The 25,408-nt window shown below is 36.1% G+C and overlaps 1 protein-coding gene across 1 annotated transcript in view; it reads left to right on the forward strand.

The window, feature by feature from the left end:
- SYT14 (synaptotagmin 14) overlaps positions 1-25,408 on the forward strand; it is a 64,036-nt gene that overhangs the window by 26,881 nt on the left and 11,747 nt on the right. The window contains exons 4-6 of the mRNA XM_051783135.1: positions 5,622-5,890; positions 7,876-8,325; positions 23,020-23,209. Coding sequence (XP_051639095.1) covers positions 5,622-5,890; positions 7,876-8,325; positions 23,020-23,209 — 909 coding nt within the window. The remainder of the gene's footprint in view (positions 1-5,621; positions 5,891-7,875; positions 8,326-23,019; positions 23,210-25,408) is intronic.

Consider the following 25,408-nt stretch of genomic DNA (forward strand, 5'->3'; position numbering starts at 1 on the left):
ACTGGACACAAAGATAATTCTATATTTTTGGATTACTTTTATATAAAAAGCAAAAGAGAACATTTTTTTACATCAATGACTAGTAGCATTAGCCTTAGAGGGTGAGGAAAATGCAGTGCTAAGAACTTCACATGACATCAGATGTAAATGGCAGCAATGTTGTTTTGATTTCCACAGGTCAGCAATTAAGCTCATAGTGTCTGGAATTTTCTAAATATTAGGAAACAGAATTATCTTTTATTGAAAAAAACCCCACCCAACCAGAGATATGATTATTTTTTTTGTTATCTGGTGATAACATCTGCCTAATGTAGAAGATAGTTCAACTGTGAATAAAAGTCTAAAATGTGGCAAATGCAAAAGGAAATCTCATAAAGAATTTTTTTCTGTTGTCCATAATGACCCCATACCACTCTTATATTCCCCTTTTTTTTGCTAAGCAAGCCTCATGCCATAACTGTTTTGGAAGAGAAATAGAATAATGCCTAGATAATTTGTTATATTGTGAAATAATAAGGGATTTGTCGTCACAAAGATGCATGTAAGCTTTTGATTTTAAAGGAAGGAGAGGCTTGAGGTTTTATTCAATATTTAATGTTTTATATTTTATACTCCTCGTAATATGGGGTAATTCAGTCAACATAATATTTTTGGATGGTAGAAAAGTTCAAACATGAAAATTCCATTTGGACTGTCTGTGCTGCTTATCAGAAATCTCTAAGGGTATTTAATCATTCAGAATAAGAAAGGTTTCTTTAATTTTTAAACATGTATTTCATTTTATGTTTTATTTAAATTGTCTTAACATTTACATAGAACCCCTTGAAGGCTTGAAAACTTGAAATTTACGTTCGATTAAAAAAATAAATAATCATGTAGCATAGTGTATGCGGAGAGGTATTAGAGAAAGAAAAGGTACTGTTGGAATATGAAGATATTCTAAAAATTACAAAATCTGACTTGCCAAAATTACTAATTTATATAGTGCTTATTTGTTTTAAAGAAACTGGAAAACAGATTCCAAAAGAACTGTTGGGGTAACGTTGCCTCCCACATTAGTGGGAATTTTTAAAGAATTAATATATATGAGAAAATCGAACTTGCAAAAATGTAGTTAATGACTGCTTATTAAACAAGGGAATTAAAGGCACAAGGATGATTTCTTTACCCATATGTTAAGAGATAGATGTTCTTGGAATTACTCAGGAAATATGGGCTAAGGAGGGCTAAGTTTGTGCTGTTGCTGAGAACCTTTGGGAAAATTATTAAGATAGCAAAGACTAAACACTAGAAACATGGAAAAGAAAGAACATGACCTGTTACGTGCCAAAATGTTGGGCAGCCTAGCATGGTCCAGAAGAGACCAGGATAGAGATGAGAAGTGAGGAGCTTTGGAATTAGCAAGCTCAGACAGCAGCTGCAAACCCAAAGCATTTCTTCTGGTAAATTTTTGCATCTCTAAACTTTGATTCCACACAGCAAAAAAGTTTGTGTATTTTCTCATAGCTATTGACTCATAGCTCATAGCTATTCCAGGAATACTCACTTTGGCCTAGGTTGTTGCTGTGTCAGTTTTTGCTGACAGTCTCTTGAGATTGATGGCAGGGTATGTGTTAGGTATGATGGCTTGCAGTACGTCCTGAAGGGACATACGGAAAGAGATTATCCTTCATTGTTTAACAAACAGTACTAAAAAGAAGATATTTATTTACTTTTGACTTAAATGTGCCAATGACAGTTTACATGCTGCAATTTCTGAGTGTACCAGCAAAATGCTAATCTGCTTGTGTTTCTCAGGTGTTTCACTTACAGTTCAGATTTGTTTAGCTATTAAGCAAGGCCTTTACTATTACCACTATATGAGTGTTTTTCCAGCCTGCTAAGGAAGGAAGAAAATTTTTATTAAAGCAACTAACCCTTTAAAAATTGATTATTCAAATCTGCCTATTGGCAGCAGTATGCTGAATTCTCAAGGTAGAATTTACCAAATCTTTGTTACTAAACAAATTTAGTTTCACTCATATTATGAGAATGCAAAGTCATTTCACATACTTGGGCTGGAAAGCTGGATATGAGATCTTTCTTTCTATTTGTCTTTTCTCTGTTCTGGCATTTTCTGGTAGGAACCTCAAAACCCGATTTGGTTTCTTTGTGGTTGTATCTTTCTTCCACTTTTGGGATGTATGGTGGCTTGTTTTTCATCCTGTCTAGTGCAAACTGCTATGGTAATTTAATATTATTTATTTCATTGGGGGAATTGGCAAAAATTATTTTCTATCTGATTTGAGAGCGGAAAGTGTTTTTGGAAATGTGCAAAGAAACAATTCAACCATTAATTTTAGATTTTCAGTGTAACTATTCGCTTGTTAAGAGTAACTCTTTAGCAGATGTTATTAGGCACGCTCAGTGGTCTTTGGAGGGTGTTCTTTGGCTTTGTCACAGTACAAAAGTATGCACAAGTGTACCTGTGTCTTAAGTTTATGCCTTAAATGAAAGGTACAAGGTATGTTTTAGACAGGGGTTTGACAGGTAAATATGCAAACACTTCAGATCATGCTTTTCTTTCGGCTCCAAAAGTTTTCCTCCAGACAATCAGTGATAGCCCAGCAGGCACTAGCAGTGATTTTTTGTGTTAAACTTTGATGCATATGCAAAATTGTGTTGACAGATTGATTGTTGAAATTAGTTGCTCCTTCTGTGCAATTTTTAAGGAAAATACCCAGTATCAGATATTTCATGTTGCTGTATTCACTGGTATCATTTGTCTTTGATATCATCAGTCATTAGAATATCCTAATGTAATTAAAATCTTCAGTAGTTTTATATATATTTATTATATATATATAATATATATTATATACAGAGTTGTACCAAAAAATTTATTTTATTGCATCATTTACTATGGGAAGGGGGAAAATAATTTAAAATGAGACATTTTCATTTTAAAAATTAATTTGTAAACTTTGATATCTTTTTATGCAGGTAAAACTTTTGTTCAAAACCAGTTTGTGCCTGTTTAGACAGAGGTGTCCTTAGATTTTTAATCCCAGATCCTTGTTTTAAGAATGTATGTGCTATTTCGGTTTGATAGACTAAACTTTCAAAAATGTATTAGTTAAAACCTGCCCCAGGGCTTTAGCTTTTTCTGAGATTTTTGAATCACATCTGGTTAATAAGAATTTTCTTTTCTTCACTTCTTTTCTGCCTACATTAAAAGCACCTCTTTCTGTCACACAGCCTGTAGAGTTTTCCCATAGGGATATGTAATGGAGTTCATGAAAGTGAAAAAAGTGAGTCACACAGTCATTTATTTACTCATGTAAGACAATAATGGTGTTGATAGCTACCTGGACACACTTTCATATTGTTAGACTGTGCAAAAGCTAGGAGGTAAAAAGTCTTTGCAGAATTGACTTCAAGTGAAAAGAAAGATATCAAATTCAGGGCTGCATGGTGATTACTGTTTCATATAATGCTGTTTGTTGCCTTTTAGCAACAATGAGCAGAAATGTTACTCTGTCTTTGCTAGAATATTTAATTATATAAATTATGAGAAGGAAGCCCTGTTTTCATGGTATGGATAGGTATTATTATTGTATTATTATTAAAACACCAGTTTAGATTCTAATATTATGTCAACCTAGTTTCATGGGCAAAAGTTATCTGATATTCGTAGGTAAGATTTTGTGTTTATCTGCTAGACAGATGACTGCAATTCAAGAATAGGATTCCCTGCTGGCTGTTTTGCTTTCCAACCCCATGGGATTGAAGTTTCAAGAGCTAGTGGCACTGGTCTAACTAAGAGCAGGAGCGCTGTAACAGCAATTCGGAATCACTCCGAATGGCAGGCTGACTCTGATGGGTTTATCAGAGAAGAGGAGGTTCCTGACAGTGGTTTCATCTCATTGGAGTGTTTTAATTACTCATTTCCCTTAGCTAAAGCTAAGAGGTGTTCTGTTAAGGGCCACTGAAATAGAGAAGAGCCCTGCATCCCCCATTATCTCTGAGGCCTGTATTTGTATGTGCAGTAGATATGCTCCATAATGAGCTGTCCTGTCCTTTCCCAGCAGTGCACATTGTCTCCCCTGTAGCCAGTCTGTCTGGGAGTGCTTGCCATGGGCAGTGTGCACCCAAACCATGGTGGTTTGGGCTTTACATCAAGTCTTAGATGCTATGAAGTGTTCCAGCATGCCACAGTCACATACAGCCCAGCCTTCCAAAGGAAAGGAGAGATAAAGAGAGCCTTTTGCTTAAGACTCTTTGTTTCCTAGGAGAGCCGTGTGACTATGTTCTTGGCCTTTTCCATAAAGGTAACTCTTATGCATACTCAGTCTGTTTATATGATATGTTGAACAACTGGTGATTACCTCTGAAGGAGTTAAAAGGTTGGAGAATTTAGGACACAGTCAGGGCAATCCTGGATACAAAAATTTGATGATGAAACTAAAACGTACCACCTTTGTTATGTGGGAAAGATCAGTTTCTTTCTCAGATGAATCTGAAATCAAAGCTGACGTTATTCTAATGTTAATACTTTTGTTAACTTCCTTGTGTGGTAGATTTTTCTGTGAGCGAAAGTAGAATTTCTGACACCAGAAAACATTTTTGCTTTGAAATTTTTATGGAAAAGGTAATTCTATGTGTGAGGAGCATTGAAATATTCGTTAAAACCTCTACAGAAGATGTAAACAAAATGTGACACAGGTCATCACCTATCCTTGATGTTCCTTTTATTTAGGCTACTGCACACCTTGCTGTCTTTTCCCAATTCTGTTCAACTGTGTAATGCTGCATAGTAAAATATGAGATGAAAACTTGAAATGTAATTATTTTGAATTAGCTTTCTATATCTGTAGCCGTGTATCAGGTTTATTTTCTGAGGAGATGTATAACCACATTTCTATCTATCTATCTAGTGTGAGAAGCAAAGATGTCAGTATCAAGTATTCATCCCAAGCACAAGATTGCTCATGATCCTTTTTCCACTGTCTTTAACCACTTGATATAGTGTCTAACTTCCAGACCCTTTAGCTGTCCTTATCAAGTAATAAAGGATCTGAGACACTGCTTCACTTTTTAAATTCGCCAGTGAGCAGAGTTTACTTGTGTGAAAGGCTACCTTTATTAGTACCTTATTTGTCTTCAGAGTTCAATTTGATATCTCCCTGGTGGGCAACTGCATGGGAGGTGATCAGTTTGATATCGTGGCTTTAGGGAGTGCATTTTGCTTCTGTAATTGGTCTACATTCCACCTGCACAGAATCTGACTTAAGATATCCAAAGGTTTTTGCAAGGTAAGCATCACTGAAGTCCAAGCCTAGAATTTTTGTCATGTCATATTTGTGCTATATTTATTTCTATATGGTTTACACAATCCATTCTGACTATACACTTAAAACTTTGCTTTTATCTAAATTTCTTTCATCTGAGATAATTCATTTCCATTTTTAACAAATTTTTTTTCTGTAGTGTTTGTCATCTGATTTGAAATGTAAAGTAAAAAAAAAGACATACATAGATTTTAAAAAACTCTTTCCAGACATTTAGACTTACATTTTCCACAGAACTGTTTCAACAGTAAGTAATCAGAAAGTAAGTAAAGAATTTTCACTTATTCTCAGCAAACTGCATACAGAGGATGAGAAGAACACCTCCGCTAGATGAACTGCAGCCGCCTCCATATCAGGATGACAGCGGTTCTCCTCATCTTTCCTGCACGCCTTCTGAAGTTGGAGACAGTAAATGTGAATATTCCCAGTGTAGCAACAGTCCAAGATGTTCATATAAGTGCCCAAGTGAGGGAAGCACGGGGCACGAAATAGAAAGCTTTCATAACAAGGGATACGAAGAGGATGTGCCAAGTGATAGCACAGCGGTTCTTAGTCCAGAGGTAAATGAAAACAGTTAAGTGTTCTGAAGTGCCATTCAGTGCAACTTTTTAGGGCTTTTTAATCTGAAGATCTGTGCAGTGTTATATGGACACTGATATTGCATCTCACTAATTTAAAAAAAAATATTTTGTTACAGTAGGATTTCAGATTGTTCAGATTACCGTAGTTATCTTTATGGCACCTTAACTTTGAAACAAGCTCCCAGTAAGTGTGAATTATTTTTTAAACCAGTCAGAAAACTTCTTCACACTATGAGGACTGTAGTCAAAATTCTTCCACAGAATTTTTCAAACAACCTAAATAAAAGTTTTGTAAATGCTTTTCAAACCGAACACCCTATAATGTAAAACAACTTTTATGAAAAAAAAACCAAACTATGAAGATTTTTCTTTTAATTGTTGATGTGATATAGTGGTCAGTCCACTTCATTTTCCTATTTTCTGCTATAACTGTGATGATATCTGTGTATTTTTTCTGTGAAGAAATCATCTTTTCTGACACATATTTCCTTGAAATGTCTTTAACAACCAGTTACTGCACTGATATTCATGGGTAAGTCTAATTAGTGATGTCATGTGCAGAAGAGGCTACTTTTGGTACAAATTTGTCTTTTGTTGCTACCTGAAGTATTGAAGTACATATTAGAGCTCAATCCTGATGTACCTAAGTAGACCTTTTGGTTAGTTGATGTTGCATACCTGGGGTATTGGTACTAGATCTGGAAGGCCCAACTGCAAGGTCCTCCAGTGGTGAGCTGTCTTTATGTATCTGATGATCAGCTGTGATCTGTATTAACTTTATTGCTCATGAAGATATGGTGTGTACATATAGTCCTTGAACCTGGATATACTGGAAGAAATCTAATCCTAGTTCTTCCCAGTGTGTCACTCCAGTTGTTAGTGTAAGCATACTCAATAAAAACTGAGAATGCTGCCAACTTTTTTTATAACCACTCAAAACTTGAAGAGTGAAGCTTTTAGAGGAATGAATTCCCATAGCTATGTAGCAACCAGGTTAAAACAAGAATATTTTTTAATCCAAAAGGCTTTGTTGTGGCATCTATTCATTCATGTGAACAAGTGTATCTTTCATAATATGAAGATACACTTGAAATATATTTGTTTTACATACTTGGGATAACTTATTGCATGAGCAGTAGGTCGCTCTGTACTTGTAAATATTTTGTGTTTCAGTATCACTATCAAACTAACTGTTGTAAAAATATAGGAGATCAATATTTTGTTCAAAATTTGAAGCGACAATAAACAACCTGAATTTTAAGTTTAAACTACAGTTTTAGGACTGATGCAGTTTACAGAAAGTTCAGAAGGTGTGTTCAAAAGAGATGCATCTTGCACAGTTTCGCTAAAATTACATGAATAAAGCCATGATAGTGACATCCCTGCCCATGGCAGGGGTTTGGAACTAGATGATCTTTAAGGTCCCTTCCAACCCAAGGTGTTCTGTGATTCTCTGATAATTTTTGGCATATTCATACAACTCTTGTGGACTGCAGCAGGAGCTACACATGCAAGTAGGTTTGTAATTCTTATCTTCTTTGCTGGTATCTCACTGTGCTCTCAGTCATTAGCCAGCTCTTCAAACACTGTAATATATTACCTTAAAAATGTGTGTATACTCACAGTGAAATAAGGTAATTCTGTCTTTTAACATATGTATATACATTTTTACATGTGGGCACAGAAGAAGAGATCATCAGTACAGCCTAATTCAGTCTGAGCTCTGTCTGATTGGCTCCTGGCTTTTGGTGGTATCAGCTAGGTGAAGTCTTTTGATTTCTTCTTGTCTGCTAGTCAGCCCTCTCCTTGGGCTTTTGGTGTTTGATAACCTTGTTTATGAAATGAACAAAAGGATCATAGTGCCTTCATATTGTCTCAAGAAAGCTATGTATTTCCACACTAGATTTAATAATAGAATACAATAAATAAATAAATAAATGACTTTTCTTCTTCTTCTTCTTCAGGATATGTCAGCTCGAGGATCATCTTCACAGCTTCCTAAACCTTTTGATCCTGAGCCAGTAGCTAAATATGGCACACTGGATGTGACTTTTGACTATGACTCACAGGAACAGAAGCTTTTGGTGACAGTGACAGCTGTCACAGACATTCCCACGTACAGCAGGACAGGTGGAAGCTCGTGGCAAGTACACCTAGTTCTTCTCCCTATAAAGAAGCAGAGAGCAAAAACCAGCATCCAGCGGGGACCATGCCCTGTCTTCACAGAGACATTCAAATTTAATCACGTTGAGTCTGAGATGATTGGGAATTATGCAGTTCGCTTTAGACTGTACAGCGTGCGTCGCATGAAAAAAGAGAGGATTGTGGGAGAAAAGATTTTTTACTTAACAAAATTGAATCTTCAAGGGAAGATGTCAGTGCCAGTGATACTGGAACCTTCTTACAGTCTGTCTGTGAGTATTAAATGAGGCAGAATAAGAATGCAGTGATATACAGTGTCCTGAATTCTGTAAGAATAGTGTGTATATTTATAGAGTCATCACATCCACTTGTTTTTTTTGAACAGCCATAGCACTGTATTAGCACAACAATTATTTCCTGGAGCTTCTATAAGTACATTCACTCTCCACCTACAAAAGCTGCCCTTATTTTTCCTTTTAATTACTTAGAAATTTCCAGTCTACAAATAGGGGTACAGTGGTGAATACATGTATAAATGCAAATATATATATATATATACATATATGTATATATGTGTATATATATATGTATATATGTTCCTTACTACCCTCAGCACTTGAATTTAAAAAGAAAAAAAAAAGAAGCCATACTAGCAAGTACCCTCCATCTGTTGCAATTAAGTCTTGCTTGCAATAGGTTATTTCGTTTCAAGAAAGAAAGATAAGAAAGAGGAATTTTGAGTATAAAGCCATTTTTAATAACTTCAGATTAAAATCTTGTAAATAATTCATTTCTGATTCAGTGTGAAGTGGAATAGTGAATAGTAGCTCAAAATGAAAAGGATTTTTTTCTGAAAAAACAACTACTTACCTGATGAACAAAATTTTTTGTCCCCCAAATAATTAAATATTTTTAATAAAGCAAAGCAACAGTAATTAAGGGTAAACATTAGGTATCACTTTCAATAAACACAGAAGATCACTAAATTGGCAGTGATTAGCATCTTCTTTTTAATTTTTGTAAGTATTTAAGTATGCATTTGTCCAGAAAGAGAATGTTTGTCATGTTGTGGTCTGGGCTTCCTAGACTAGGAGTGCTTGAATGCTCATTGTTTAAGAGCTGTATATATGCTTAATTATGGGCTTTTTTGGGAAAAAGATGATACACTGTATGTATTTGGGGGGGGGTGTTAAAAAATCAATAAAAGAAAAGGAGGAGAAGAAGGGAAAGAAAGTATTTTTTCAGGTGAAACAATGCAATTAATTTCTTCTGTATTTTGAAAAAAACTTTGGTTCAATTGAAATGGCATTTCTGTTGAACATGAGTACTGCAAAAGACACTCAAAATGAAAGGCCATTGTATTTAATGACTAAAAATATATTAATTAGTAAAAGCTGAGACTAAAACATGGACCTGATGGAGCATCAACTGACAATAGAACAGATTTTTTATGGTTCCTTAAGAAGTACTAATTAGTCTAAGAATGAAGGAAGTTGAACATGAGCCAGCAGTGTGCCCAGGTGGCCAAGAAGGCCAATGGCATCCTGGCCTGTATCAGGAACAGTGTGGCCAGCAGGACCAGGGAAGTGATTCTTCCCCTGTACTCAGTGCTGGTGAGGCCATACCTGGAGTGCTGTGTCCAGTTCTGGGCCCCTCAGTTCAGGAAGGATATTGAGGTCCTGGAGCAGGTCCAGAGAAGAGCAACGAGGCTGGTGAAGGGACTTGAGCACAAGTCCTATGAGGAGAGGCTGAGGGAGCTGGGGTTGTTCAGCCTGGAGAAGAGGAGGCTCAGGGGAGACCTCATCACTCTCTACAACTCCGTGAAAGGAGGTTGTAGCCAGGTGGGCATCAGTCTTTTCTCCCAGGCAACCAGCAGTAAGACAAGAGGGCACGATCTTAAGCTGTGCCAGGGGAGGTTTAGGTTGGATATTAGGAAGAAATTCTTTCCAGAGAGGGTAATCAGACATTGGAATGGGCTGCCCAGGGAAGTGGTGGATTCACCGTCCCTGGAGGTTTTTAAGATGAGACTGAATGTGGCACTCAGTGCCATGGTCTGGTAACCACGGCGGTGTTGGATCAAGGGTTGGACTTGATGATCTTGAAGGTCTTTTCCAACCCAGCTGATTCTATGATTCTGTGATTCTATGAAGTGGTTCACCTACGTAGTGCAAACTTTCCTAATCCAAAGTTTGCTAGTTTCACAGCTTGGAAAAAAACACCCTGTGAAACAAAACATTAAATATTCTAAATGTATTTGTTATGTTTGTGTGTGTTTTCAATAGGTTCTTGTATAAAATTTACCAAAGTCAGTGACAGAGGCCAATGAAGGAGCCAGGCCTGTGATTGATTAGTATATCCCATATGTGCACTGGTTATTCTTCAATATTATTTTCTTGATTTTTTGTGACAGGGAGTGTTAAAACAAATTCCAGGAGGCATCAAAGATGATAAGGCTGTTATTTATTTTCTGTGATGGTAAGGCATGCCATGTCATCATTTTTCTCTCCTCAATTTTTGCGGGAAGGAACAGGAATAAGGAGTATCGGTAGGAAGTTAAAGTATCTTCCAGAGTTTGTTGCTTTAACAGGGTTTAAGCAGCCTCACCCCTTACTGGAAAGGATCCTTCAGAGTCTTGGTAGCTTGAATGAGGATCCATGGTTTTTTGGAACTGTGTAAATAATTTTTAAAGCTTTCAAAATTCATTCACATCTGACTTTACAGGTATTTTTCTCTTATCATTTATAGCCAGTATAATATTTTTCCAGTGAGCAGATTTACAGGATTTAACATAGAGTTGTTTTGCAAGAATGTTAAATTTCATTGTGTTCTTAGGATGTATAACTGGAAATGGGGAACATCCTTGGGTCACTTGACTTCAAGCCTTTGTTATTGGAAACAACCAGGTCATCTTGATCACAAAATTGTGAATTTTCATCTGAAAACATCAGGTTATTTCATTTCAGTTATTACCATTTGGTCTTATGCCAGTGTAAGTTCTTACCCTTCTCAGGTGTTTGCCTCTGGGTATATTTATACACACTGGTCGTATTCCTTTTTAACTGTCCTTTTGCTAAAATAAAACAACAATATTTATGTTCAACTAATCATAAGTGTCAGGCAGGAGTTATTTAATGGGAGAAGGTTGTTTCAATTTGGATATATCCAGTTGCTCAAGGATATTTGTAATTTTAAAATCCATGATGAGGTACATTGTACATTCTGAATTAAATTTGCCTTGTTTAGTTGCAGAGTGTTTTGTTGCTGAGAAGTGTTTATATTTGACAGCTTTTTTTATGAAGATACTTCTTGGACAGATGACAGTTGTCCTATTTTTTCCACTGCTTCTCATTATATGGATTTTATATATTAAATATACCTTCTGTCACTGAAACTCCCTGATCCATTGAAACATCTATGCTAATCTCTTCTGCAGAAATGTATTTTATTTGCTTCCGTCTGTGCCTGATATTACAATAATGTATTTTATTAGCTAATCATCTGCCTTCTGATTGTGTAAGAACACTTTGTATCCTGTGAAGTTCAGGTTTTTTCCAGTGATGTCTTAAAGCTATACACTGGGGAATGTGGTTAAAGGTAGATCAACAAGTTCAGTGCCTTCAGACATAGTGACACACTCACATGACTGGGGCCTGCAAGTCTCTGGTTATAGTTAAAATGTGAACCAGTGTACGTCGTGGTGGGAACGTGATACTGTTATGTTCCTTAAATAGGTTTCAAAGCTACACATGACTCCAAATTTACAAATATATTCACAAAATATCTTTTTCACCCAAGTTTTCACCCTGTTCACCATCTTCCTACGTTGTGTATGTCTTGCATTAGCAGCTATTATCCCCAGTCCTGTTGCCATTTAACAGTCCTGTATTGCTGCAGTTCTCCCACGTAACAGGGAGTTCCTCCTCAGCCCCCTTATTTATCACATGTTTCCTTCCAAGTTCAGCATATATTTGAGTGAAGAGGAAGCAATGGAACCAATATGAGCTAGGCAGAGTGCAGTTGTCACTGTTACCTTAAACTGTGTCCCTTTCAGATTTGATAGAAATTGTCCATTGCATCAAAAGTTTAATATTTACATTGTGGTTTTGTCAGAGTAGAGCTTGTGTAGGAAGATCTTTGTTGATGCTTTCAGATAAATTTTCCTTTTAGTACAACGGTAGACAAATTTGTGTTGACCCATCTTGGAGTTTAGAAATTTTGTTTATTTATCTTCAGGAAATCCCTGTGGACCTGTTTTTAGTTGCTCTTCATTCTTCTCACCCCCAAAAATTTTCCTGACAGTAAACAATAGCCTCCAGTATAATGTGCTTATAAAGACATATAAGCAGTTTATTGAGTGAAATCTGTTTGGAAAAGATCAAAGAAACAAACGTAATCCGTCCCATAGGTTGCTTTTTCGTGTAGAATAACAGCAATCAATCATGGTTTTTATTTTGTGATTGATTTGGGAAATACCATCTGGGCAACCAAAACATACCTCTTCCTGCTAAGCAATGTAGTAATTATTCATTATGTATCGTCAATTTACAAAGTGTTTACTGGGGAGAATTCAGTTTATTTTTCTTTCTGTCTGTAGCATTCTCTAACATTGAACTCCCAGGTGTGATCTCCATAACAAAGAATGGATGGTGTTGGCAATTGTATGTGCTTAAAAGATTATTTTTGTATATCTTTAGTATAAATACCCAGAGCGTCTGGATAATTATTTTAATTGCAGGTTTTTTGAGTGAAGGCATTTATGCTTGCAGCATATAAAGATGCTCACTCTTGCACACACACATGCACTGGCTCCACTATGAGGACAGTGGTTAATCAGCTAGTGTACATTGGTTTATGAATGATGATTAAGGCACAATGTTTCATGTTGCCCTTTATGCGTGGCATATCTTCAGTATTCTTTTTAATGGATGTTTATCAGTTCATCATCTTTTCAGGAATAAAAGCTTTCAGAGTGGCATTTCTTTCCTGGGAATTCTTGTCCATTATAGAGTCAAGCTGTCAGGCTTTGTGCAAACTCTTAAAAGTATAAAAGTCACTACTGATGACTCTGTTACTGTGTTCTTACGGCATAGTCTATCCAGGATTGTATTTTGAAAGCTAGATACCAAAATTCACATGTATAAACAGAGCTTTATTAAATACCAGTATGATATTTAAAGCTGCTAATAAAAAAAATTACTAAGACTTACCTAGAAAAAGAAAAAAACCCCAAATATTTTCTTCTTAGTGTTTTAACTAGAGTTCTACCCAAAAGGAAGAGTTACTATGTGATGGTGAAAAATGCTTTCAGTTACCTTGTAAAAATTGTGTCCCTCAAAGGGACAATTCTCTTTAAACTCTGAGCACATTGTTATCTCAGGAATAACTTGCTCAATTCATTTGAGTTACTAGTGTAAAACACGGAAGATTAGAATTGATCCTTTGACACAAGTAGAAAGATTATTTATGATTTCTTTTAAGAAAGCCATTAGGTGATGGGAAAATGGTTATCATGATAGTGAGGCTGCGGGAGAACTTGACAGTACTTGGCAAATGAAGCATTCTCCCTGTGTTTGGCTGCTTGTGCAACATTTCATGGCAAGCATCAGCAAGCAGCAGTTATTGTTTTCTCAGTGTCATGGATAGGGTTAAAAAAATTGGCAAGTACCTGAAAACTGTGAAGGAATATGTCTTAGTCTTATTCTCCATATGTTTTTAATTAAAACAGGGAAATCCTGATGAGGGGTCTGGAGCATAAGGCTTATGAGGAGTGGCTGAGGGAGCTGGGGTTGTTTAGTCTGCAGAAAAGGAGGCTCAGTGGGGACCTTGTCACTCTCTAAACTACAGGAAAGGAGGTTGCAGTGAGGGGAGAATTAGTCTCTCCTACCATGGAACAAGTGACAGGACAAGAGGAAATGGCCTTGAGTTGCACCGGGGGAGATTTAGATTAGATATTAGGAAAAAAATTTCACAGAAAGGATTGTAGAGCATTTGAACAGAGTGCCCAGGGATGTGGTGGAGTTACTATCACTGGAAGTGCTCGAGAAATCTGTGAATATGGCATTTGAGAACATGGTTTAATGGCAAATGTGGTGGTGGTGCTAGGTTGATGGAACACCAGGAGCTTTCTTCAACACATTATCAAAACCAGAAACTTGAATTTAACGTTAACTTTCAGCTGCCTTGCTGTCATCCAGATGGGGAGCAAGTTCCTACATTGGTAACCAGATCTATTACCATAACCCTGAATGTAGGATACCGAGAGAATTTTTTGAAGTCAGCAGTGCAAAGAATTTCATCTAGTTGTCAAAATCATCAGTTGGTCACAAACAGAGTAAAATAACAATTATGAAACTGATATCTTTTGCCTTTAATCAATGACTTGTGTCAAGAAAGTTATATACTCAGTTTGGTCCCCACAGTCTTTGATATTTGCATCAGCAAATAATGGAAACTATGTTTCGGATATGGCGTTACTATTTTGAGTGCATGATGATGCTTTTCAGCCTCTAAAATGCCCCCAGTCAAATGACAGGCTGTGCATGACTGTTCTAGATTAAATCAAAGTAATCCTGAGCAATACCCTTATTTACTCAGAAAAGCCAGTCCGTTCAGTGACAAACATATTATCTAGAATTGTATGTGTAGATTTGATCATCTTTAAAAGAATAAAATGGAGAAAGCTTATCAATACATAAAGCTAAAAAAGTCAGGTAACTGAGATTCTCAGACTGTCACACCCTTTAGCAAAAGTCTGGTCTCCCAACCTGGATTGCAATTTCAAACAGCAGTAAGGAAAATAATCGTACTGTAAATTTCCCAGAAGTGACTTTTTAGAAGTTACAAGTAAAGATTATCAAGGTTGTCACTCACGTGAAATTTCCACTTTTGAAGACTATGGAGCTGCTGCTTAAATCTTCCCCGAGAACTCCACTCTTTCAGTGGAGGTATGCTTTAACCTATCTAAGTGAAATTTGTTTTCCTTAGAAATACTGAATTTCTGGAATATTTTGTTTTCTTATAATTTTAGTTCTCTCTTGTTTGCATGTATGTGTACACACAAATGCCTTCTCACTTTTGCTGCTGTTTTTCAAGAAAACTAGAAAAAGTCAAAGCACAGAATCAGTTCTCTTTGCAGGTTCGAGTACCTTTCAGCAAAAGCACGTGCACTGTTTTCCTTCAATTTATTTCCATTGAGGGAAATCCTAATCAGAGATGCTGCACAAACAGATGAAGTCACCTAGCCTGCAAATTCATGATGTATGTGTTTATGAAACTTTCAAGTTTAGTTTTTAGCTTACTTACTCAGTGATTCTTATTCTTCTCCTGGGCTTTGCAGTGTAAGTCTTCATCATTAGCATTTTTCATTTCAGACTTGAGCATCTTCAGGTAATCACTTTTTTTGTATATTCAAGCAGCCTGTATTTGGTATCAGATAAGCATTTCTGTTCATAGGGTGCCTCTAGCAAGGGTTCCTTTTAGTCTTAGGGTGTCAACATCTTGTCTGGTTTGGCTTCCGTGTTGTTTGACCTTGAACTGAGTCTTTCACAGCTCCTGCCTTTCTGTTGGGCTTAATCAGCTGTCAGCTGGCCCCGGGAGAACCCAGCTTATCTCTTTGCTTCTTTGTGATGCGTATGATAGCTCTGAAAACTGAAGCACATCCCTTCCAACTGCAAACACCTGGTGGTCCTCTGATCACGGGATTAAATGTGACCTGAACAAATCTAAAGGGGTACCACTAGGAGGTTAAATCAGAGCTGGGTGAACTGTGTAATCGCAAATACTGACAATAACTGACAAATGCACTTACTTGTAATGTTACAGATTTGTTCATTGTGAAAAACAATTGCATGTATGTTTATGCAATCAAATACTAATCCATAGATTGATTACTCATAAATTGTGCTTAATGTTTGATCACTGAATCGTTCTCTTTTCCCAGTCTGAAGGATGTAATCAAGAGAAAAAAAGAGAAAAATGAAATTATTTGCTATTATTTGCCTCAATGAGCATAGACTAACTGCATCTGGACAGAGCATTGTCATTTAAAGAAGTCTCTAGTCTTGGAAGCTGTCCCACAGTAACATCTCCATGTTCTTATATGTGTGACAGGGAGTAAAGAGAGGGGGAGGTGTGAGTGAGCCCGGGTAGGAGCTGTTAGCATAGCTTCATCAGGAGTGCAGGTAAAATGTCTGCATTTTGTGTCAGATGTTCTAAACTAAATTGCTAACACAAACATCTGACAGCTTTTAGTGCTTCAATCTTTCTTTATGCTACGTGTCTTATCTCAGAAAACAGAATTCAATAACAAAAGGCCTTTTGCCTCTTTTCCTCCCAGCCCATGGCTGTATAAAAAACTGGTAGACTTCTGCAATGTGAAAACAGCACTTTGCAAATGCTGTAAATTCCATTGTACTTTCATTTCCAGTTGCCTCCACTGCTGCTCGGATTTGCTCTGCAAATTTCAAGCCCATTATGTCTGTGGAACAACTTGGTGACCTTTTGTCATCTGGCAAGGAAGCCAAAGGTGTAATTTAAATGCAGGCTAATAGAAGTTATAGAAAATTTCTAAGTGTTTCCCTTTTGGTAGAGAATTAATGTTTTGTTCTGCAGAGCTGATAATTTTAAAAACATGTAAACTTAAAGTACTAATAGCAAATTCTCATGAAATAGGAAAAGCAACACAGAAATCTCTCTGTGAATTTGTTCAAAATCTTTCAGAAAAGTTGAATGTTGATTTGCCACTATTAAGAATATATAAATTTTAATTTAATTTTATGACTAAATTATTGTATCTTAAAGTTTGAAACCAAACCTGATTTTAATAATATAGTATTCTTACTAGAAGACCTACAAAGATTTTATTTTTTATTAAAATTAATTAATTTTAAATTATTTTAAAATGGAATTTTGGGTGCTGTCGTGTCTAAGGATAGCTAAGGATAGTTTGATAGCTCTGTGCATTATAGTATCTCTGCTAAATTAAAGCTGTGCATAGAATTTTTAAGGTTTTAGTCCCTTGAATCAGGCAAATAAAAAAAATATTAATTTTGCTTTGATCTCAATTTTTCAGTGTTCCATCTGTGGGAAAACAATATGTTTTGTAGAATTCTGCATCCATAAAACTTTTTTCTCTTGAGAGTCAAAAACAGGGTAGAACAGAAGCTTTTGATGAGAAATATGAATATTATCACTTCAGATAGTCTGATTTTCAACTACATTAATAGTAGTTTAATAAACAAGACAACCCATATTTGACATGAATACCATTAATGTTGAATGTATTTATTTGCTAAAGATCCTAAATTGGAATTATTGACTAAGAAGTCCTGGTAATTTTTAAAGCATACCATTCTATCCAAAATAAATATTTTTTGTTCCTAAAATCAGATCACATAATGGAGATATTAGAATATTTACTTTCATGTTTGTGATTTAAGTTGATTTAGTAATACTGCAAAGTGTTAAGTGCATAAATAAAAATTCACATTATACTTAATTGGAATGTGCTTCAAGGAAGCTATTAAAAAAAAAACCAACCAAAATAATTACCTGTCATAGATAATGATGCTTTCCTAAACTTGAGTCTTTGTGAAATGCTTAAAACTATATTTTTCAATGTTTGCAAGTTGGGGTTATTAGTTTAAAAGCAAAATACCGATAACTATTTGGGTTTTTTTAATTTTACAGTACAGGACAGCTGACTTTAAACCTCGACATTCCTAATTCTTTTTCAACCCTGTGTTTTCAGGGCTGAATTCTTCAGGTGGTTTAAGTTCTTTTTCCCGGGAACGCTCTGGGTATTTTTTCAAAAGTATTTTAGCTTTGAAACATGTTTTTATGAAGTACCTGGTGCTGCAACCACTAATGAAGGATGTGGAGCCTCTAGGTTTGGTTTTCTCCTCCCTAAGAGCTGGTCTGGAGCCTGTGTAGTGCTTGGGTGCTCTCATCACCTCAGCAAGCTTTTACCTCAAAGGGGAACAGTAGCTTCAGGATTCAACACTGGGATGGTGATTAAGAGAGATTTTAGACTTTTATCTAAAAACTGTTGGAGGCCTGGCTTGAGTTCCTCTTTTGCCTACTAGGATTCAAATTTCCTTTCCTAACCTCTCAGTTGTATTGACCTAGAGGTAGAAAAAGTAATGTTGCAAAAAAGTTCTTTAAGAGATTAGTGGTATAACATTAACATTTAAAATTGGAGAGAGACATTTTGACAAGTAGCATGCTGTGAATCAGATTTTTGTTGCTGGAGGATTGTCAGCAAGGTTTCATCTTTCCTGTGTATATTTTGAAAAGCCAAGAGAATCGGATGTTCTTGTTTCATAAGCCTACAGAGACATGATTTTAACCTGTGCATTGAGGAAAATGAACTTTTAACTGCCTTCAGAGCATGGCCACATTATTCCCTGTCATTAACTCCATTTGGCTTAAGAACAAAATTTATAAGCAGAACTCTAGGGTATAGAAAAATAACAGTAGGAGATGAATATGTAAGTAACAAATACTGCGTTTCCATGGAATTATGGTGCAGGAAGACAAATAAATACATTTGACTTATATTACCATTGATGCAAATAGATGGTTCTCTCTGTTGTAAGAGGGCAGAGAAAAATACTACTGAAAATGCCTCTTAGGGGTTGAAGTCTGATGTAATGCATTATATGTGTTCATGTCCACTGGCACGAGAGAAGAGTGGGGTTTTTTTGACTGACAACTTTTGTACAATAGGGACATGTGAAATACAAAGACTGCTTAATGGGCATGTTTTTATTATATATTTCTTAAAAAGAGATGTTTCTTCCCTAGATAATATATGCAAAGAAGTCATCAAGGACAGTAGTTTGGAGAATTAGTAATTAATTTGTTGTAGAATATAACACATTACTGTTACAATCCAGTGGAAAGCAGTGATTCTTGTAAGTGTTGGTCAAATAAAATCAGACTAACTGTAATAAAGTAATACTTCGTGATGTATATGGGAAAGGTTTAGGTCCTTTGCACACAGCTCTCTGTTAGAAAATTGAAAAGCTGAATTTTTTTCATTTACTGTAGTAAGACCGACCTTTGAACCAACTACTTGGAATAGACTTTGCCATTTATTTTTTTGCTTGTGCTTACTGTTAAGAATGTATTTTTATTATGGCTAAATCGACAAAAATATGTTCGGGATTTAGTATTAATGTCCTCAATCTCAAGGGACAGTTTCTAGCACTGTGGTCAGATCATCAACACTTTGACAGTTCAACTCAGTTCTTAAAAATCTGCATATAAGGTTTTAAAGCAGTTCTTGCTAGGCTATTCTGGTGCTTCACTGACCTTGAAAAGCCTTTTCTGTTATGGAACCTCAGTCCTTTTTTTCCTACTTGTTAAATTACACACAGTGTTTATAAAGGAAGAGAGAGAAGAGTTATGAAAATAAACTAACGTAGACAGATTTCAAACAAATAGAAACTTTTGGTCTGAATCTTAAGTTTCCCACAGTGAAGGAACAGTGTCAAAAGTGGCCTACAGATAGATTAACAGACAGATTGAATGCAGATCTAGATGGAGATGAAGAGCATCTGGTAGTATTCTTATGTTATCATGAGATGAAAGCTTCATTGTAGCTAAGTTTGTATTCATGTTGTACCAATTAGCAATTTCAGTGTTACTATTTTACAATTTTGCACTTGATCATGAAGCTTATATTTTGAGCAGGTAAATATGTAACTTCTTGACTTGCTTTTTCTTGGTGAGTTTGCTAGCACTCTTCTGGAATTCTGACTTGTGTAAATGGAAAAACCCCTCTAAACAGAAACTTTAATAAAGCTGTTATTTCCAACTCTAGTGCAGTTTATGGATTTAACACAAAGTCAGTTTACTTTCGATCTCAGCTGTCTGTTACCATCCTTGATTCCAGTTTCTTCTTCTCTTCCTCATAGGGCTTTTCTGTCTTCTTTCAAAAGACAACTGTTGAAATGCAACCTCATCTTCCTCATTTCTCAGGTCTTTCACATAGTTGTCCCCAAATCCTCTGTTTTCTCCCTTATTATAGCCACAGAAGGTATATTTTGGTTTACCTTGTTTAACACTGTTTTTACCCAATATTGTAATTTTGTCTCCTAATCTGCTTCACACCTCACTGCTTCATTTTCCTTCTTAATATTTCATTTTCTCTTAAGTTAGAATTTTCCAGTTCATAACTGAAAAGCATTTCTTAAAAATATGTTTGGGTCAGCATGAAACAAAATGAGTTGAAGTTTGTTTTTTTAATGTGAAATGGAAAACAAAATATGGTTTAGATTTTTTCTTAAGTGAATTTGATTGCTTTATTTTAATGTCTTTAAACTTATGTCCCCACAGCATTTTGTAGGAAGTAGATGCATAAGTTTATTATATAATAAGGATTAAACAACATTCCTTTGTTTGTCTCAAACCTGCAAAGTATTTTGGTTTAGAAAATATCATAGCAAAACATTCAAGTTAGATGCTCTCTCCAGATTTTCATCAGGCTTGCATCCAGCACCAGTTCTTCCTATGCAACAGTTCTAAGGTACAGTAAGTTGCATTTCCATCCACTTACAGATCTAAAACGTCACATCGGTCTTCTCAACCCAGCATTGAGCTGGTGAGATCCTTTTGCCTTGCCTTGACAAAGGCAGTCTTGTCCTTCACCCATCCACTCAGGATTATGCTGTAAAGGAATGATATTTCTAGTCCATCCTTATGTACCCTTGTAATATCACACATTTAATTTTTCAGTTGTTTTTCTCCTTCTCTGTTATACCACACAGAAGCTACTTATTTTCCCTTTCATGGTACTTCAGGACTTATTCCCACTCAGTTGTCAGTCATTTACTATTCACTATTTCTAGCAAGCTAAACCTTACTCTGATACCCATTGTAATCAGTTTAACTCTGTCATAAACTGATTTAGACTGAGTCCCTCTTAGAACATCAGTTAACTGGTAAGTCACAATTAGGACAAATGTGTTATCATCACCTTCTCTTGGTATGTCACAGCCCTTTGAGAATTTGGGGGAAGTGTTACCCAGCTGCTCACGTTCTGTTGTATCTCTTTTGTGGACTTACAGCACGATCTCAATTAAATTTGAGACCTAAGTGAACAGTGTCAGGTTGACTGTACTTAAATTCCTGGCTCAGCAAAATAATATGATGAATAATATCCATAGGGATAATGTGTCACAATTTTAAAATACCAGAAAACTTAAGTAATAGCTGCAGTTGTGACAGGCTGAGTCTTTCAAGTGTTCAGTGCATACTGTGACTGCTGAATCAAGTCATCTTTGTTTTAAACTTTCCATTTTGTGTTCTACTGTTGAAGCTAGGAATCGAAAGTTTCCTTTTCTATGAGTGACAAGAATCAGAGAATGAATGTGTACTCATATTTAATTTCAGCAGTTTATAATTTGCAATCAACTTGAAATTTATTCTTGGCATTGAATAAAAGACTTCTGGAGAAATAACTAAAGATTTAAAATTTTGAATTTGCAGTTTGGGAGATGGAAGTCGGAAAGTTTTGTTGAGGTCCTTCTTTAGTAGTAAAAATACATTTTCTAACAACAGTGAATGTTTATTAATGAGGAACTGGATTGCTACTTGAAAATTCTGTCAGATGTCTTGGAAATGTTCTGTTGAAAAGAACTAGTTAAAATGTCAGTAAGAAGAATATTATTGTAGGTTCATAATTTCTTGGAGGTATCATGTCTTCTATAATTTGCTATTCTGTAATGTGTTTGGCCTTTACATGCATTTATATGTGTATGCTTTTGGGCTTCACCTATGTCAGATGAAGTTTCTTGCTTATAAAGTTAACTTTTGTCTTGATGAGGATTTGTGCTATTTAGGGTTTAGATCTGATCTTACGCCCATGTCAGCTGTTGCTGGAAATGATAAAGACATTTGGAATCTGGAAGAATCGGCTTCACAAAATCATCATGACTCCTTGAAAGAGTGATGCCAGGTTCCCAAATGAGTCAAGCCATATTTGAAAAAATCTGTGGATCCAATTTACATTTTTTCCGAGAGGATCATAAAGGGATGTGCTGATAATCCAAAAGTTTCTTCTTGGCTACCAAGCAAATTGCCATGCTATTGGATAAATTCCTTCTAGTGTCTTGTTTTTAATAGTACAACTCTATGTGCCAGTGCAAATGAAAGTAGGAACAACCATGGTATGATTAGCATGGCAGCGTCAAGAAAGTATGTCTTTTTTTTTTCTAAAGCCAATAATGAGGGGTTAAAATGATAAAAATTGATGTTAGAAACTCCCTTTAAAGATGCAATGTGGTGAGACTGCATGAGAGATACAAGTTTTTTGGAAGCTTGCAAGATGGAAATTAAAGCATTACTTGCTGCGTTTTGGATGGCATTCCTCCTTTCCCACCCAAGACCAAGGATCTATTGCAGTTCTGTATCCCTGTATCAATTAAATTCCTTGTAATTTATTCTAGACAGAGCGCATTTTTCTATTTGCATGTGTTCTGTTATTTTGCTACTCATAAATTCTCAGTCTAGAGAAAAACCTTTACAAAGGATGAATAAGAATTTTCTGCATTTTATTATCTTCAAACTTCCACTGGTGTTTTGCATTTTTTGGAAAGTAAAAGATCCAAGGTTTAATGTTCTCCATGATGCTGACAAATTATGTTACGGGTCTTACCTTAGCAATTGAAGTAAATAGGGACCATAAAGGCTGTTCTTCATCTTCTGCTATTATTTTTCCTGAATTATGAAGCAGTGGAAACACTGAAGAATTGTTTTCGTTTCAGACCACTTTAGTCTTTGTTACCTCTAAAATGTGCAAATTAAGTATATATTAAGAATGTACATTTCTTATTGGGTGATTGAATGGAACTTCTGTTAGTGTCAGTAAGTTGCTTTCATAATTTTCTATGCATTATTCTAAAAATTGACTTCCCAGTAACATTGTTCCATAAAGCACACAGAACTTTTTATCTGTTTTATAGGGCTGTGACTCTCAAATGAGCATGTCAGAAGTGTCCTGCAGTGAAAGTACCTCCTCTTGTCAGTCTCTGGTACATGGCTCAGCTCCAGAAATCCTCATTGGCCTCCTTTATAATGCTACAACTGGAAGATTATCAGCAGAAGTGATAAAAGGCAGCCACTTCAAAAACTTGGCAGCGAACAGACCACCCAGTGAGTGAAAATCTTTTTTCATCCTAATGCTTCTGTACTGATGGGGCTCTTGGTAGCAAGGACTTCAATCCTATCACTTAGTCTTACCCAATCAAAATGAAATAGAGCAATCATCAACTAATCTGTTTCATGTTTTATATTTCTAGTCAGTTGGGAAATAGCAAAAATCTAAAATTCAAAATATTAATTGTAAGTTGACAAGCCTGTTTTAATTTTTCATGATGACTGACTAATAAATTACCTTTATCATAATGATTAATTGCTAAATTACTAATGCCTCACATCACAGGCCAAGAATAAAAAGTCAGTGTTTAAAGAGAAAGTACATGCCAGTTAATATTAATATAAACACTCTGAACAGTTATTACTGTTCCTAGAGGGGTTGATACTGCAGTCATTAATTGCTTATGTGCCTGTATATATGTAGTAATAGATGTAACTTTGGAATGTCAGTGAAGACAACAGAGAAACCACTTGAGATCTTTCACATATTTACTATACAGAAGGAATGTTCACCATCAGAAAGGACTTGAACTGTGTATTGAAGCACTTGTTCAAAAATACATTTGTCTGAAATATATGTGAACTTTATGTACTTCTAAACTGGGGCCAGATGGAATGTCACACACAGAGAACGTTATTACTGTCTCTAGTTCTTTTCAGCTTGAGAAAGTTCAGTAACGAATTTCTTTTAAAAATATTTTTTATTGTTTTTAAGGTGATGAGTCTGATTTACATAAGTGTTAATGAGACTTAGCTACCTGTTCCTTTTGATTTTGTCTGGAGTCTCAGGCTTTAGCCACTCTTTTTCTTAAACCCGAGATTAGTATGGCACTAGCAGATTATCTGGCACGACTGGATTATGTAGCAGGCTGCCAACATTTTGTGAGTGGTTTGCACATCTCCCTTTTGTCTCCAGAGTTTAGGAAGTAAGCCAGACAACTTGATACTGATGCTCACTCATCTTTCCTGCTTTCTTCACCCATGTTTATTCTATTCATTAATTGATTCACCTTACTCTGCTTTGCTTTCTCTATACTTTTCACACTGATGGAGCTAGACTTTGTTGGCATGGCCAGAGAAGGAAGGCAAAAGATGGATCTCTAACACTTTTATGTAATTAGGTAGCTGCCCCAGAGTCATCTATTTGGAGATAAGGTATGGAAATAGATGGAGAAAGCCAAGGAGGTCCTATGACACTGGGGTGGGAGAAGGAATGAAAAGGAGAGAAGACCTGGAGAGAGGGATCATGTGTTTCCTTAAAGCAAAAACAGATGCTTATCTTTCTGGAATCTCAGAGATAGGCAATTTTTATTTAATATTTAGAATATGCACGTTAGGAGGGGTTCAGTACTTGTTTTGTAAACAGAGGTGTTCATTCCCTGCTATGTTAATTCCCAAAATATGCTCTGTGGGCCCATGCTGTGTAGCTAATAGTTGTGTGTGTGAGTGGGGTCAAAAATCTGTTTCAGATTGCAAGAAAGCAGCATAGAATATGGCACGTAGCCCTGTTCTGTCTAATCTTTTTGGAAGGAAGATTTTTCATGTTGTCTTTTATCATCTCCTGTGAAGGATAGGGGAAAGTTTTGATATTCATAATAGTAATAGTCCAGTTCTGTTTAGGCAGCTGTGGGTTCGGAGTTCTGTTGTTTCTTAGAAAGCTGGAAACTAATGCACTTTCTGGGTCTGGTAAAACCATGCAGAGGATATTGTGGAATCTAGATTTCCCCTGTGGGCTGTTTTGTGCCATCCCCCTCCCCTCACCCCAGTAGTGGTGCCACCTGCTTTTAAACTCCTGGCCCCAGGTGCATACTGTTGCCCTTTCCTAACTCCTTGTTGAATCCATTGTGGACACCTGCCAGCCTCAATCTGTGCCATCATTTCCACAAAATGAAAACTAAGGCCCATAGGGATGATGATGAAATGTTCTGGTCAGATTTGTTGTTCAGAGTACCAGTGGTTCAAAATCCTGAGAAGTGCTGGAAAGTACATGTGCAGTTCAGTTTTCATTCATGTGTTGAGAAACAGTGATAGAAATGGAAGCAATTATTCTTTCCCACGTGCGATCCTTTCTGTAGTCTAAGGGTTGTGAACCTGTGAATTTTTGTGAAGTGCTTCTGCAGCAAATATAAACTGAATACTAAATTTCTACTTCCTGATTGTACAAACTCCTCTACTGCATATTTATATGTTATATAG

This window comes from Manacus candei, unplaced genomic scaffold (assembly GCF_025592945.1).
Source record: "Manacus candei isolate 608988 ecotype Guabito, Panama unplaced genomic scaffold, ASM2559294v1 h1tg000017l, whole genome shotgun sequence".
NCBI classification, from domain to species: Eukaryota; Metazoa; Chordata; class Aves; order Passeriformes; family Pipridae; genus Manacus; species Manacus candei.